The sequence below is a fragment of the Myotis daubentonii genome, chromosome 19, assembly GCF_963259705.1.
Source record: "Myotis daubentonii chromosome 19, mMyoDau2.1, whole genome shotgun sequence".
Taxonomy (NCBI): domain Eukaryota; kingdom Metazoa; phylum Chordata; class Mammalia; order Chiroptera; family Vespertilionidae; genus Myotis; species Myotis daubentonii.
In genome coordinates this window covers 27928167-27943495 of record NC_081858.1, presented here as the reverse complement: position 1 = coordinate 27943495, position 15329 = coordinate 27928167, and the positions used below count along the sequence as shown (strand labels likewise).

General features: G+C 57.9%; 2 protein-coding genes across 6 annotated transcripts in view; one reads left to right on the top strand and one right to left on the bottom strand.

Annotated features, from left to right (window-relative positions):
* The window catches only part of CABIN1 (calcineurin binding protein 1), a 75992-nt gene that overhangs the window by 2574 nt on the left and 58089 nt on the right, over positions 1–15329 (top strand). For 4 of the 5 annotated variants that reach the window (XM_059676480.1, XM_059676481.1, XM_059676479.1 and 1 more), the window contains exons 2-16: positions 510–577; positions 1439–1531; positions 1773–1886; positions 3090–3224; positions 4089–4269; positions 5094–5223; positions 6741–6890; positions 7356–7642; positions 8650–8818; positions 8979–9115; positions 9667–9884; positions 11201–11279; positions 11661–11851; positions 12702–12854; positions 13554–13748. In XM_059676480.1, coding sequence (XP_059532463.1) covers positions 575–577; positions 1439–1531; positions 1773–1886; positions 3090–3224; positions 4089–4269; positions 5094–5223; positions 6741–6890; positions 7356–7642; positions 8650–8818; positions 8979–9115; positions 9667–9884; positions 11201–11279; positions 11661–11851; positions 12702–12854; positions 13554–13748 — 2235 coding nt within the window. In that variant the 5' untranslated portion in view covers positions 510–574. Of the gene's footprint in view, positions 1–506; positions 578–1438; positions 1532–1772; positions 1887–3089; positions 3225–4088; positions 4270–5093; positions 5224–6740; positions 6891–7355; positions 7643–8649; positions 8819–8978; positions 9116–9666; positions 9885–11200; positions 11280–11660; positions 11852–12701; positions 12855–13553; positions 13749–15329 lie in introns of all 5 variants that reach the window. The other variant, XM_059676478.1, reaches the window with a different exon arrangement.
* The window catches only part of GGT5 (gamma-glutamyltransferase 5), a 95845-nt gene continuing 85945 nt past the window's right edge, over positions 5430–15329 (bottom strand). Inside the window, exon 13 of the transcript XR_009450091.1 lies at positions 5430–5450. The gene's annotated coding sequence lies outside the window, so the exon portion shown is untranslated. The remainder of the gene's footprint in view (positions 5451–15329) is intronic.

Here is a 15329-nt window from a genome sequence, read left to right as displayed (position 1 = left end):
TTCATAGGTCGATGCTCAACCACTGAGCCACGTCGGCCAGGGTCAGGCCCGTTGCTGGCTCTCGCTTGTCTGCCACCCTGTTCTCCCTGCCATGTGGTCCCTCCCTCCAGGCTAACACAAGTTCCCTCCCACTCAACCTTTCAGGATCCCTGTGAATGAATTGTTCTTCTCCACTCCTCGATGTTGCTGTTTCTCTTTACTTCAGTCAACTTTTGAAAAAAAAATGTTTGATAGATCCATTGCCTCTGCTGAGCAGTGAGGCCTGGGGGCAGGAGTTGGTCTCACTTCCTTGTTCTGGCACTTGGCGCCTTGCCTGGCAAGGGCACACGCTCAAGCTGGGGGGCCGAGGGGCTCCCGGTGTGGCAGCACACACAGCCCTTCCCAGGCGGTCGGCCACCAGCCTGAGTGCCCAGAGGCCCGTGGCTGTGAGGCTGGTTCCCGGGGGGCCCCTGCATTGTGACATTCTAGGCTCTTCACGGCCCCTCTGTCCTTTGTCCTCTGTCCAGGAGACTGGTGACTGGGTGGCCTCCGCGGGTGATGGGAAGCAGTGCCGGCGGCAGCTGGAGCTCCGAGCATGGTGAGGACGGTGCTGGCTGTTCTGCTGGAGGGGGGCGTTTTCCTGAGGCTGTCCCAGTGGGCTGCCCCCCGCTGTGGTACATTCGAGGTGTGAGTCTTGCCCTTCTGTTGGAGCGGCTCGCTCGCAGGCCTCCCCGTGGCTGCTAGAAAGGGCGAGGTAACCCATTTTGTTGGGATCTGTTATTCCAGTTCCTGGGTCTCCCGCTGTGCTGGGTCATTGCTGGGTGTCCCGGCTGTGTTCCCTTTGCAGTGGACAGTGCCCAGGACACGCTCCCTGACAGATTGGTATGACCGGCCCTTCGGTTACTGAACTGAAAGGGCTCACAGCCTGGAGCGCTCTGTTCCAGAGCTAGCGGCCTTGCCCCGGGTGGTCTGGCGGCGGCAGCAAGTACAGGGTACAGGACGCGGGTCCGTATCCAGAGCTCTCCCCAAGGGCGGCAGGGCCACTGCTCTCTGCACTGTTTGCTCCATTAATGATGCATTCTTTGCCGTGGGCTGCCTGTCTGAGTTGAGTTCCTGTCAAGCTGTTCAGTCTATAGCTGGTCTGCAAGATACTCTGCTGCATTTTAACTTTAGTAAGAATAGCATCTAGTAAGAACGGCCTAGCGTAGCCCTTGACACCCTGTCCTAGCCAACGCTTCTTTTTTTAAAATTGATGTTTATTGTTGAAAGTATTACAGATGTCCCTCTAATATAACACTTTTTTTTTTTTTTTAAACCAGATGATGGCTTATTCTTTGTGGTCCATATCCTGCGAGCCATAGCTGTCAAGGCAGAATAGGTTATGGAGCAGAGCTGTATGCGTTGTGGGTTGTTGAAAAGACAAGTGACATCTCCTCTTTCCTTGCCCCTCCGTCTCTAGATCCGCATTGCGGCCCTAAACGCCAGCTCCACGGTTGAGGATGACCATGAAGGAAGCTTCAAGAGCCACAAAACCCAGACGAAGGAGGCGCAGGTGTGTAAGGCTCGGCCCTCCCCTGCAGGCGGACCTGGTCCCGCTTTACACCGTTCACATGTGCCCTTCATGGGACTCGAGGGGACGAGATCCGGGAGGTGGGCGTGTTAGGGCTGCTTTCACGACAAAGGGCACAGCGGGCAGTTAACAGGGCCTCGCCTGCAGCCCCCGTTACATACATGTTGGCATAAAAAAGACAACTTTTGTCCTACATGAAAACATCTCGTGTCTTTGTCTGCAGGAAGCAGAGGCTTTTGCCTTGTATCACAAGGCCCTGGATCTGCAAAAACATGACCAGTTTGAGGAGTCCGCCAAGGCCTACCATGAGCTGCTGGAGGCGCGCCTGCTGCGGGAGGTGAGGTGCCAGCCGGCCCTGGAGCCAGGCACCCTGGCTGCCCTCTGCCCTCCCCCTCTTGGCTGGGTGACCTTGGACACATGGTTTCCCCTCCCTGCCCCTCAGCTTCCCTGGTGAGTGGGTGGCTGGGAGGGTTGGGTGAGCCCAGTGAGGCACGTGGGATGGTGCTTGGGGCAGGGCTCAGAGCCTGAGGTGTCCGCCGTCACTGTTCTCAGTCTTCACAGCCGCTCGGTCAGGGAGGTGGGGGGCGGCTTGTCAGCCAGACGACAGCAGAAAATAGTGAATGCGGCTTGGTTTTGAGCTTTTCAGTGTTTTTGATGGGACTCTTAAGAGCTCTAGGGTAGGGTTAGTCAAGGGGTCTTCCTGAAGGTTCCTGGGGGCTTGCCTGTTCTCAGCCTGAAGAAGGATGTGAGCGCATGGCCTGTCCCCAGACAAGGCTGGGGGGCTCGCCCTGGAAGCTGCTTGGTGCAGCCAGTGTCTGTGTGAGAAATGTTGTGCTCAAGTGCTGTGCTTAGAGCGATAGGTTTCTAGTCTGGTTTCTCAGAAGCCATGTTCTCTAAGAGTCGTCAGAACTTTTCACGTAAAGCACGTGGACAATCTTGATGCTCTTGGGCTCATTTCACTTTTGATATTTCGGGCAGGAATTCTTGTCCTTACGTTACAGCGCTTCTCGGGACACTGACTTCAGAGTCAAGTAACTTGTCGTGGACCAGTGACAAGTCCCAGAGCCTGGAGCTCAGCCTCCCGACTCCTGTCCCCGTGCTCTTCCTGCTGTGGGACCTGGAGGCCGTGCAGGGCTGCTGGCCGCCTGGCACCTCCTGCCTGGGAAGCGCGAGGCCCTGCCTGCTGTCCCCAGGTGGTCCCCTCACACGCTACTCCCCCCTCTTCAAACCTGCTCTGGGGACCCACTGGCTGGCTTACTGATGCCAGAAATGTGTCTGTCCAGATTTGAACCCTCAGGCCTGGCGGCAGCGGTGGGAGAGTTCCCCTGTGTCTCTTGGTGCCCAGGCTGCCCGCAGACCGCCTCGGGGTCATCTGGCCTTTCTTCTCTGTGTGTCCAGCGCGAGGGGTCCTCTGAGAACATGGGTGCAGCGCTTTCACTCTCCAGGGGAGGATGGCCGCGGCCAGCCGGAGCCAGGTGTCCTGCCTGCCCGCTGGGCTTTGGGGCCTCATGTCACTATGTTCCGTTGGTTTTGCTCCCAGGCAGTCCCATCTGGTGATGAGAAAGAAGGGCTGAAGCACCCGGGGCTGATGCTGAAATATTCCACGTATAAGAACCTGGCCCAGCTGGCCGCCCAGCGGGAGGACCTGGACACGGCCATGGAGTTCTACTTGGAGGTGCGGCTTGGGCCCTGCTCACCGCCCTGGGTGTTTTTGAAAGTTCTCGGTGGAGGGGGTGAGGTTGTGGTCTTATTGGCTGAAAAGAATTTATTTGTCTATTTATTTGTTAATCCTTACCTGAAGCTATTTGTCCATTGATTTTCAGAGAGAATGGAAAAGAGGGAAGGAGGGAAGGTAAAAGGGAGGGAGGAAGAGAGAGAGAGAGAGAGAGAGAGAGAGAGAGAGAGAGAGAGAAAGAGAGAGAATGTGACAGAGACACATTGATTGGTTCCCTCCTGCATGTGCCACGACCAGGGCTGGGGATGAAGCCCGCAACCATGGTATGTGCCCTTGACTGGGATTGAACCTGGGACCCTTCAGCCTGCGGGCCAACGCTCTATCCATTGAGCCAAACCGGCTAGAGCGCTTATATTTTCTTTTAGTTTTACTTCTTTCACTTCTGTCAAATATACGAGAAATACAGGTGTTGAGAGTGACAGAATATATCAGGAGTAAGTTCTGGGCCTGGCCAGTGGTTGAGTGTCAACCCATGAACCAAGAGGTCACCGGTTGGATTCCTAGTCAGGGCATTTGCCCAGGTTACGGGCCGGATCCCTAGTAGGGGCCATGCAGGAGGTGGTGGATCCATGATGTTTCCATCTCTCTCTCCCTCTCCCTCCTCACTCTCTAAAAATCAATAAAAACATATTTTTAAAAAGGAACATGTTCTGAATTCGGTAAATTGGTCCCTGTTGTTTCTATTTGCCATGTTCTTGGGTAGTTTGAGTGGCGAGGCCGGCGCTTGCCCCTCCCGTCACCGCAGGCACCGGCTCGGTGAGAGAGCTGACGAGTGTGTGTGTCCCCTGCTTGTGCCGCCTCCAGGCTGTCATGCTGGACTCCACGGATGTCAACCTCTGGTATAAGATCGGACACGTGGCCCTGAGGCTCATCCGGGTGCCCCTGGCTCGCCATGCTTTTGAAGAGGGGCTGCGGTGCAACCCTGACCATTGGCCCTGCCTGGACAACCTCATCACTGTCCTGTACACCCTCAGCGACTATACGAGTGAGTCGGGCTGTGACACTCCCAGGCGCTGTGTTTTGGGGACAGCGGAGGGAGCGTGGCTTGGGTGAGAGGAAGCCCAGGTTAACACTGCAGGTCTTTTTGCCTGACTGTCGGGGAGAATGGAGATGTGTTTGCACCTCTGCTTCATTCTGCTTGTCTTTCTCAGTTGAAATTTATCGAGCATATTAAGGGAGTAACATGCTCTCGCAGGGTTTTACCGCTGCGTCTCCTTTCATCCCTGCACGTGCCCTTCTGTGCCGGAGCCTGCTCCTGGGACTTGCTGGCAGAGGGCCTGGCAGCTGCAGCTTGACTTTTCTGGTGCCGGAGAGCTCACTGCCTTTGCAGAGCAGCAGGGCTCCGGGGACGATCTCTGCGGACAGAGCCCCCGGCTGCCTTCAGTTGCTTCCGCTCCCTGGTCTCAGCCTGCCCTCTGCTCTGCAGAGAACACCTGCCCTGGCACGGACGGGCCCTGAGGCCCGCGCTGGAAGTGCTCTGGCCATGGGGGTTCTGGGCCTCCCAGGGGGTCAGCCTCCCCTGGGTGCTCTCCGAGCCAGAGTAGAGGGCGGCTGTCCAGGAGCGCTCTGAGCAGGGCTGACCAGTGTGCTGCAGGCCGTCCCAGCAGAACCCAGTCCCTTTTGTTTGTACCCCTCTACTGTGGGGAGCATTATTTTCAGAAGTATTTCCTGATTGAGTCAGTTGAAATGGGGTCTGTGATTGCTTGCTACGCGTTTCTTCGATCCCAGAGCAGGAACATGTTCCTGCTAGTCACTGGCAGGCGGCACTTAGGGTGCGCACCAGCGCCGTAACTGTCTCTGTGCCTGCAGCCTGTCTGTACTTCATCTGCAAAGCGCTGGAGAAGGACTGCCGCTACAGCAAGGGGCTGGTCCTCAAGGAGAAGATATTTGAGGAGCAGCCTTGTCTCCGGAAAGACTCCCTCCGAATGTTCCTTAAATGGTGGGTCCCGCCTCGTGCCTTCCTGGGCTGCGCCCCCCTTCCCTCCGAGCAGCTGGTGAAGGTCAGGAGGCGCGCGCACCTCCTGGGGGACAGGCCCCTCACTGCTTTCCCTCATCAGCGCCTGGGGACTGGGGTGGTCTGCCTTGTGTGCTCCTCAGCTGTGCGCCCGTCTCAGCACCGCCTCCCGGCTGGCTGCTGCCTCCTCCCGGCCCCTCTGCCCCTGCCAGCTCCTGGCATTGCCAGCTCTTCTCTGGCTGCTTTCGGCAGCCTGATGACCACCAGGCCTCCTGGACACTTGCTTTTCCTCTTTCTGGGATTTTGCTCCTCGTGTTGCCCAAGTTCATTGTCACAGACACACCTCTGATTCTGTACCGCCCTGCCTGGCCTCCAGGACCAAACCCACGCTCGATCGCATTGCCCAGGAGGAGACCTGCCTCAGGTCCCCGGGAGGTTCTAGGCCTGGTCCCCTCGTGCTCTGTCCTGTCCCTGCACCTGGCTCCCACTTTGCTCTCACCTGGACGCCATCTTCCCACCTCTCCACGTGTTGTGCGGTCACACCTCCTTCATGTTCCAGTTCTCAGGCACCTCTCAGCAGCTTTCCAGGCTCTGGCTGCCTCCCTCCCGCGGCCCCCCTCCCGCGGCCCCCCTCCCGCGGCCCCCCTCCCGCAGCCTCCCGCTGCGCCAGCTTCTCCACCCTCTGGTGTTTCCTGGGCCTGGAACTCAGCTGGTGGTGGTCGTGGAGGTTATTGAGCTCAGTCTGTCCCTTGTAAGACTGTCTCTGGTTCACATCTGTCCTGAGGGGCATGACCTTTGGAGAGAGAGAGCAGGTCAGTCCTTACCCAGGTGGCTCTGTGGTGGAGCCCTGCTGGGAGGCATCCAGACAGTCTGGGCAGGAGGGCCGGTCCTGCTGGGTCACCGCAGGCGGAGGTGTGCCTGTGGAAGGGCTCCTGAGGCCCCAGAGCCCCGCTCTTGCTGTCCTTTGGAGCCACCGAAGACTTTGGCGAGCTTGGCTGGCTGATGACTTTTTGTTGGGATGGGCAGGATGGTCTCGTTAAATTCTTTAACGTTTTTTCACAAATAATTAGAGGGCAAGATTTGATTTTCCTGTGGTTTTTTTGACATCACTCTGATACTGCTAATACAAATGTTTTATTTATTTATTTTTTAATATATATTTCTTTATTGATTTAAGAGAGGAAGGGAGAGGAAGGAAGAGACAGAAATATCAATGATGAGAGAGAATCATTGATTGGCTGCCTTCTGCACGGCCCCTACTGGGGATTAAGCCCGCAACCCAGGCATGTGCCCCTGGCCGGAATCGAACCCAGGACCTTTCAGTCCGCAGGCCGACGCTCTCTCCACTGAGCCAAACCGGCTAGGGCGGTCATTTTATTTGTAGAAAGAGTTAATATGGATTAAAGGGTGTTCACTTACTGCATCCCTGCCTGTAAAATGTCAGCTTCGGCTCTGGTGTGTAACATTGAAATCTCTCCCTGTCTTACATGCTGTGCGATTAGTGACATGTCGATCCATGATGTGTCGGTGAGCGCGGCTGAGACGCAGGCCATCATAGATGAGGCCCTGGGGCTGCGGAGGAAGAGGCAGGCGCTGACGGTGCGGGAGAAGGAGCCGGACCTGAAGCTGGTGCAGCCCATCCCCTTTCTCACGTAGGTGGTCCATGCCTCTGGGGATGCTGGGTCGGCTGGTGGGCCCTGCACCAGGGTGAGAGCCTGACTCCAGGCTGTGGCGTGGGTGGAGCTGGGGCACATTGACAGACAGCTGGAGGCGTGTAGACTACTTTCTGACCCACAAGAAATAGTGGGGCCTCTCCAGGGAGGCCCAGTCTAAATCCCAGATGGTGGCAGCAGAGAACTGTCACCTGTTTTAAAGATCTGACTCGTGGGGAAGGAGCTTTTCAGGTGAGTCAGTGAGCCTGAAGGGGCCTGAGGCTGAGATGCTACAGGGCTTCTGATGGGGTGAAGGGGGGGCAGGGGTTGCTAGGCCCCAACCCTGCCCCAGCTGCTCCCCCTTCTCTGTTAGACTCAAAATTTTGTCAGTAATGACATCCACAGAAGCATGACAGCTCTCCCTGCCCTCGGGAGGTGGTGACCGCGGCGCTACTGTCTCTGCAGCTGGAAGTGCCTGGGAGAGAGCCTGCTGGCCATGTACAACCACCTCACCACCTGCGAGCCGCCGCGGCCCAGCCTCGGCAAGAGGGTGGACCTGTCTGACTACCAGGACCCCAGCCGGCCTCCGGTGTCCACGGTGGTGGTGGCGCCGGTCAGCGCGGTCCCGCCCAGCCCCGTCAGTGCCAGCTCCTCCGTGACCGTGGCGGAGCCTGTGCTCCCCTACTCCCCCGTGGCCACAGCCAGCTTCCCGCTGCACAGCCCCGGCCTGCTGGAGACCGGCGTCCCCCTGGGTGAGCACCCCCGGGCTGGCTTCTGGGGAGACCCGGTTTGCTGGGCAGGAATGATCTTGGGCTGTTTGGGTCTCTCAGAGGGACAGGTCCTGCTCATCCTCCCGGTCTGAGGTGTAAGCAAGAGGCGCTGGACCCCAGGGGAGCCTCTCCGCCTGCTCTGGGGGCTGCTTCTCGGGGACCCCCTCCTCAGGGACGGCCGGGGCTCAGGATGCAGCTCCCGGGCCCTCAGCCCCTGCCGAGTCCTGGCAGAAAGGCTGCTCTCCCTGCTGGGCTGTGAGCCGCAGGTCCCTCTGCTGGTTCTGCTCCACAGCGCTCAGCACCGCCACCCCAGCAGCCCGAGTTCTTCGCCTTAACAAGGGGTCGGCAAAGTCCCCACCGCACGTGCTAGAATCGTTGTGAACGGATGGATGGATGGGTAGATACATCACACCACACCACACCTTCCAATTTTTATTGCTGTTGGAACCGTAAAACATTTCCGACAAAAACTCCCAGGCCTTTTGTTGATTTTCTGTGTCACGGAAAAAAGCTGAATGAACACATGTGCAGTTGTTTCTACCTTTTTAACTTAGTCGCACATGACTCCTCTGCTTTCTGTTTAATTCACGTGATTCACTCCCATGGCATCGTCCGGTGCTCAGGCTGGACAGTGGGTGGAGTCAGTGTGACTGCTGCTTGCTCTGCCCCATCCCAGGCTCATCTGCGAGGCCACAGAGGCCCCTGCAGCCACCAGGGTGAAGGCGGGGGCGGGGAACGCTTGGCTTGAGACCCGGTGTTCTTTAGCCGCGGAGAGTGGTCTGGAGATCTGCTGTGGGCTCCGTGGATTTGAGCAGGGTGTGGGGATTGAAAGTAAGCTTGCTCAGGGTGCTGTTCAGGAAGAGGTGGGACATGGCTTGGATGTTGAAGACGATAGAGATGGAGCAAGCGGGCAGAGGCTGAGAGGGACCCGCGCCTGTGTGCAGTCAGTCCTCTGCCCCGTGTGACGGCAACTTGCACTCTCTGTGAAGGCGACCTGTCTGCGGGAGATAAAGCCAAGAAGGGAGTGAAGCGGAAGAAAATTCCGGAAGAGAACGGGGAGACAGCGAAGCGGCGGTCTGCCCGCGTCCGGAACACCAAGTGCAAAAAGGAGGAGAAAGTAGACTTCCAGGAGCTTCTGCTGAAGTTCTTGCCGCCCAGGTACAGTCACGCTTCTCTGATTTGCCAGCTCACCAACGTCCTGCCTGCTCCCCCCACCCCGTTTCTCCTCCACTGCTGCCCACCATGGCAACGAGTGAATAGCAAGAATTCAGGGGTCAGATGTGTGGCGTGGCTTCTGTGACTTGGGTGTGTCCTGCAGGCTGAGGAAACTGGACCCCGAGGAGGAAGATGACCCCTTCCACAGCTACGAAGTCCAGTCGGAAGTCAAGCTGGAGAGCTGCCCGAGCACTGGGCCTCAGAGGCCGTCCTTCGACTCGGCCACATTCATGGAATCTGGTAGGAGGCCCCCCTCCCCCGCGGTCACTCCTTGTGGGGATCTTCCTCCTTCACCCTGGAGCCTGTTGAGGCTTTCTCCTGGGAGAGTGGGTCTGGTGTGTTTTAGAGTGTGGTCAAGGGGCTGCCTGGACTTGTCTGGGCCTGAGCTCCATGGCCAGCTGGGAGGTCTGTCCATGCTCACACTTGACTCTGCTTCCTGCAGGCCGTGGGCTTCAGGTCACACCCAGGGCAGGCTCTGCGGTCAGTCTACCCGACCCCACTTCTCAGAGCACCGTGGTGCCAGGCACCAGGCTCCGTGTTTGTGTGCGCAGTCTTGCTAGTTAGTGTGCATGGCAGCGCTGGGAGGCCAACCCTTTAGTGCCCATCTTACACCTGGAGGTTCAGAGAGGCCTGCTCAGCCGGTGAGGGCTGGAGCCAGGAGTGGGACCCCTGTGTGGAGCACACGGGCTCTCTGCTGCTCCCCCGCCCCTGCCCATCTCTCTTCCAAAGAACACGGGAGACCCTGGCACAGAGGGCCTTTATTCAAGGCAGGGTGTCTCCCGCCCCCGCAGAGAGGCAGGATGTGCACACGTTCCTGCTGGAGAACCTGACCAACGGGGGCATCTTGGAGCTGATGATGCGCTACCTGAAGGCCATGGGCCACAAGTTCCTGCTGAGGTGGCCCCCGGGGCTGGCGGAGGTCGTGCTCAGCATCTACCACAGCTGGAGGCGGCACAGCACCAGCCTGCCCAACCCGCTGCTGCGGGACTGCAGCAACAAGCACATCCAGGTGGGCGGGCGGGCCGTGTCAGACTGGGGGGTGGGGGGGGGGCGGAGGCTCGGGAGCCTTCAGGGGATGGGGCTGTTGCTGCCTTGCGCCTGTTTAGCTGCATTGACTTCTGGGCCTGGAACGTGGGCCCCTGGGAGTTGGAAGCAGGAAGGCATGGAACCTGGCTGGTGGCTGAGTGGAGGGCGCCAGGAGTGAGAGTGGGCACAGTTCTCAGGAGGCTGTTGCTCGGGGAGCCATGGCGGCGCAGTGGGCGGGGGTTCTGGAGGCAGAACTGACAGGATGAACTGCATGGAGGGCGAGGGGTGAGACGGGGCGGACTCCTAGGGCTGGCTCAAGCCTGGGCTGGTGGCAGGGTGGTGTATAGAGAGGCTGGGGAAAGGGAAGACTTGGCTGGATTTGAGGTTCCCAGGGCTGTTACTGAGAAAACGTAAGTGCAGAGACTAAGCAGGGCTGCTTAGGGGAGTGGTGGGGTCTTTAGTAGTAGGGCCAGGCCATGCCGTCCATCTGCCCACAGCACTCCATACCGCAGGCTCCTCCCCTCGGTGCCTCCCAGGGCCCAAGGGGACCCAGCGTGTTGGCCCCTCTCCCGGTGGGGGAGGAAGGCTGGATGCTGAGGAGGGAGCATTGGGAGCCTTCAGGGCCTGCCTGCCTGCCTGGCGGTATCTCCGGCCGAGGGCACTGCAGGTTGTGCAGCCTCTGCTGGGACTCCCTGGGGGCCGCTTCCTTCGGTGCCTGAGAGCAGTGCTCTGACCCTGCAGCCTCTCTGTTTTGTTAGTCCTCACCCGAGGATGTTCCCATTGATTTTTAGAGAGAGTAGAAGGGAGGGGGGGAGAGAGAGAAACATCGATGTAAGAAAGACACATCGATTGGTTGCCTCCTGCATGGTGTCAGGAATCGAGCCTGCAGTCGAGGTACGTGCCCTTAACCGGAATTGAACCCGCAACCTTTCAGCCCAAGGGCCAGCACTCTAACCACTGATCCAAACTGACCAGAGCTGACCCCGGATCTCTTTAAGGGCTGAGTGCTGCGCTGTGGGTACGGCAGCTGGCCCAGCACTGGGCAGGTGACAGAGCTGCCTGTCATGGGCTAGTCCCTCAGGACTGAAGCCGGTTTCCAGGCTCCTCCCAAGCGATGCCCCCCGTGTGGGTCCACATGCTCCCTTCTGTGTCCTGGCAGGTTGCCGTTGATCATGTACTAAATGGGAAGTGGGTAGAATAGTGACTTTTTTAAGTCAAAGTAAATTTTCATTTAATTTGTTCCATTCCCACCCTTTGGCGACTCTGCCCGTCCCTGACATCGCGGTGCCTGTCCCACAGGGCATGATGCTGATGTCCCTCTGCTGCATGGAGCTGCAGCTGGACCAGTGGCTGCTGACCAAGGGCAGGAGCGCCTCGGGTAGGAGCGCTGTTTCCTGTGGCAGGGGGCCTGCCGGACCCTTAGCAGTCAGCAGGCAGGGGTGCGGGGGGCCGAGCCATGGAATTCAGGCTGCAGTCTGCAGTGGGCACATTTCCGGGGTTGGCTTGTCAGCCGGGCAAGGATCCAGGGTCTCAGCCAAGACGTGTTAGCAGCAGCTGACCACCAGAGGGAGCCACCTACCTGCTTTTCTCTTCCTTGGGATGGAAGGAAGTGAGATCTTAGTGTTCCCAAGTGATCACGTGACAATTGATGTGTCCCAGTAATTTCTCCAGCAGATCGAGGGCCGAGGGAGAGCTCTGGGAGCAGAGGGGCGCCTGGACCTGCACATGAAGTTGACTTGTTCTGTCTGACTGTTTTCAGTGTCTCCTCGGCACTGCCCTGCGGCTGGTGTGGCGAATGGCAGGTTTGGGCCGGATTTCCCGGGAACCCACTTCCTGGGCGACCTCCTGCAAATGTCCTTTGCCTCGTCTCAGCGGGACCTGTTTGAGGATGGCTGGCTGGAGTTTGTGGTCCGCGTGTATTGGTTGAAGGCTCGGTTCCTGGCACTGCAGGTTGGTTCTGTGATCGGCCGCGTGGGGAGCTTGCCCTGGCACCAGAGGGATGGAAGAGACTGGGTGCCTCCTTGAGGATGTGCGTGTGCACGTGTGTGGCCCCTGCCCGAGCTCGGCTTGAGGAAGTGGGACCTGGGGGCATGTTCAGCTTCTCGGGAACCCCAGCGTCGCTCCAGTCTACAGCACCAGCACAGCAGGGTCTGCAAGGGGCCCGTGCCCGGTACAGCCCTCACTCAAGATTGCTCGGGGTCTGGACCCGTTGCTGACGTCTTCCCGAGAAAGCCTGAGCGAGGGCGCGGACGGCTGCAGAGCTTTCTAGAGGGAGCCCATCCCTCGCTCGTGTGACTTCTCGGAAGGCTGCTGTGGAGCCTGGTCTGGAGGGCGGCGGGCTGGCTGCTCCCCGGCCCCTTCGCACATGGTGATGCCTGGTGCACTGTGGTAGCGTGAGCAGCAGAGTGCACAATCGGTCCTGGAAGTAGGGCAGGCCTAGCTTTTACTCCTGGCCCTGCCTTTTATTATCGTGCTTTTTGAACAAGATACTCAGCCTTCCTCAAGTGTCTTCAGTGTCCTTACCTGTAATATGAGGTTAACGTTACCTCCCCTTAGAGTTGTGATGTGAATTCATTTGTCTATTTGTTCGTCCGTCCGTCCATCCATCCATCCACCCATCCACAAGTACTCACTGAGCCCCACTGTGCATCAGGTCCCTTCCCAGGGTCTGGCAGTGATCGGATGAAACGGCTCTCACTGTGCCTGCAGGCTGGCGGGTCAGGGAGGTGAGGCCCCTGGCATAGCAGCACAAGTCCTCTTCCTTCATCCTCTGTCCCCTGACGGCTCTTCCTTTGACCAGGGGGACATGGAGCAGGCGCTGGAGAACTATGACATCTGCACAGAGATGCTCCAGAGCTCCGCTGCCCTCCAGGCAGAGGCCGGGGCCGAGCAAGGCGACGTCGTCATCCGGCTCCCCAACCTCCACAACGACTCCGTCGTTTCCCTGGAGGAGGTGCGTGGCGTTTTCTTCACGGTGTTTCCTAATGGTGCAGAGCTGTGTGAGGGCAAGGCCAAGTGCAGTGCCCCGCTGGCCTCCCGGTGAGGTAATGGGGCTTGTGGGTAATGGGGCTTGTGACCTTTGGCCCAGGGCTCCATGAGTCTGGTTTGCTGAACTGACTACGAGATGCCTACTATTCTGGCAGACACTTTTCTGAGCTGCTCTGGTTCTGGGGAGTTTTTTGTTGTTGTTTTCTTATGTTTGTTTTTTAAAGAATTGAACACCTTGACTTTAATAGAAATATTTTTTGTTTTGTTTTGTTAGGCCTCACCTGAGGATATTTTTTCCATCGAGAGAGAGTGGGAGGGAGGGAGTGGGGGTAGAGAGAAAGGGAAACATCGATGCGAGAGAGGCACATCGATTGGTTGCCCCCTGCATGTGCCCCAACTAGGGCCAGGGAGTGAACTCACAGCCCAGGTTCGTGCCCTTGACTGGGAATCGAACCCTTGACCCTTTGGTGTGCGGGCGGACACTCTAACCACTGAGGACACACACCAGCCAGGGCGTAATAGAAATGCCTGTAGTAAAGTATTTGCCCGATGCAAATGCTGGTATGTTCAGGGGAGTCGGGTTTTGGGTCTGGTAAATGCAGACACTGGCGGGTTCAGGGAGCAGGTGAGGGGTTCGTCCGCTCGGAATTCCGGTTCCTTCCAGATCGATAAGAACCTGAAGTCGCTGGAGCGGTGCCAGTCCCTGGAGGAGATCCAGCGTCTGTACGAGGCCGGCGACTACGAGGCCGTGGTGCAGCTGCTCCGCCCCACCCTGTGCACCAGCGGGTGCGACCGGGCCAAGCACCTGGAGTTCATGACGTCCATCCCCGAGAGGCCGGCGCAGCTGCTGCTGCTGCAGGTGCGCCTGCCCTGGCCCCGCCCCCTCGGCCTCTGCGCCTGGCGTGGGTTTATTCCCTGGCGGCTTTGAGGTGGCCCTTGAGAACCGACAAAAATGGGAGTAAAAACCACTAACTCGGCAGCCAGGAGGATGCCAGTCAGCAGATAGGGGAGGGAGTGGGAACGTAGGAGCGCAGGTCCTAGGGTTCGTGTACGTGGCTCAGTGTGAGCTCACACTTGGCTCTGAACTTGGCCCGGCAGAGGAGGAAGCATAGTCAGGACGTTAGCCATCCGTCCAACTGCTTGTTCCTTTGCCTAGCTTTTGAATCGCTTTAAAAATTAATTGGTGAGTAGATATAAAAGTGGGTAAAATATCTGTATAACGTAAAGAACCACGATAACATGAATAGCCATAGGGTCACGTGGTTGAAGGAAAAGAACAGCATGTGATGCTGGAGCCCATGTGCACTCGCGGCTTCCTTCGCGCCTCTGCTCCTCAGGACGTAAACCCACTGAGAGCTCGGGGGCACCGGGGTCTGGAGGCGCTGGAATTTACCCAGCCCCCCCCGTGCCTCAGCTCCTCTCCAGCTCTAGGCTGGGGATGATGGTGTCCTTACCTCAGACGGCTGTTGTGGGATTCTAAGAATCAGCATGTGTGGGCACCATGCCTGGCTTGTGGCAAGTGCCATGTGGGTGCCAGCTGTCGTCATTGCCAGCATCCTCAGGAAGCACCGCGCCGGCCGCGGAGGCTGACGGGGAAGATGATAGAAGCGCTGTGCTTATGGCACGGGGTGGTCCCGTGTCCTGTCCCTTGTGGTTCTCACACTAACCACGTGGCAGTTACTGTCTTACTGGGTCCTTCCCCTTCGTTTGGAAAGACAGCCCAGTCTTCTCTCAGGATTCTTGCTCAGATTACATGAGACGTTGTAGTTATTCACTTTCTTAACTGGGAAATAGTTAAAAGGTGCAACTGTGGGAGCAGAGGGACAGGCCTCTCTCCCCTGGTCAGCGTGGGGAGGAGAGAGCTGGGCAGAGGGAGTGAGGCGGCCCAAGCGGAGGTCGAAGGATGAGATTCGTCCGACCTCAGTTACCGTGGCAGGTGGGGGAAGAGTCCAGCATGGCTGTGTGGGAGGGACAGCTGGGTGTACTGGGGGCCACTGGGTGGGGAGAAAGGGAGAGGCCAGTCCTCTCTGCCTCTGGGAAAAGGCCCCAGTGGCTCAGGTGCCGTCTTGCTCGGTGGTCTAGGGCTCCTGGTGTGGCAGATGCCCTGTTGGTGGGGGAACTGCTGTTGGTCAGGCGCTGAGCAGCACTGTGGGCTGGAAGGCCTGGGCCAAGTACAGGGAAGCTCCTGCCCTTTGCAAATAAGTGAATCCTGGGTTTTGCTCAATTTCCTATTGGTGGTGGTGGTGGGGCGTTCTTATTGATTTGGAGTGCTTTTTACATATTAAAAACACTAATATTTTTCTCATCAAATATTGCAAATATTTTTCCCAGTTTGATGTTTGCTTTTTAATTGTAGCTTGTGTGTTTTTTGACGTACAGAAATTTTGAATTATGTTGTCAAATCTTTTGATGTTGTCAGATGCTTGTGATTTTGTTCATT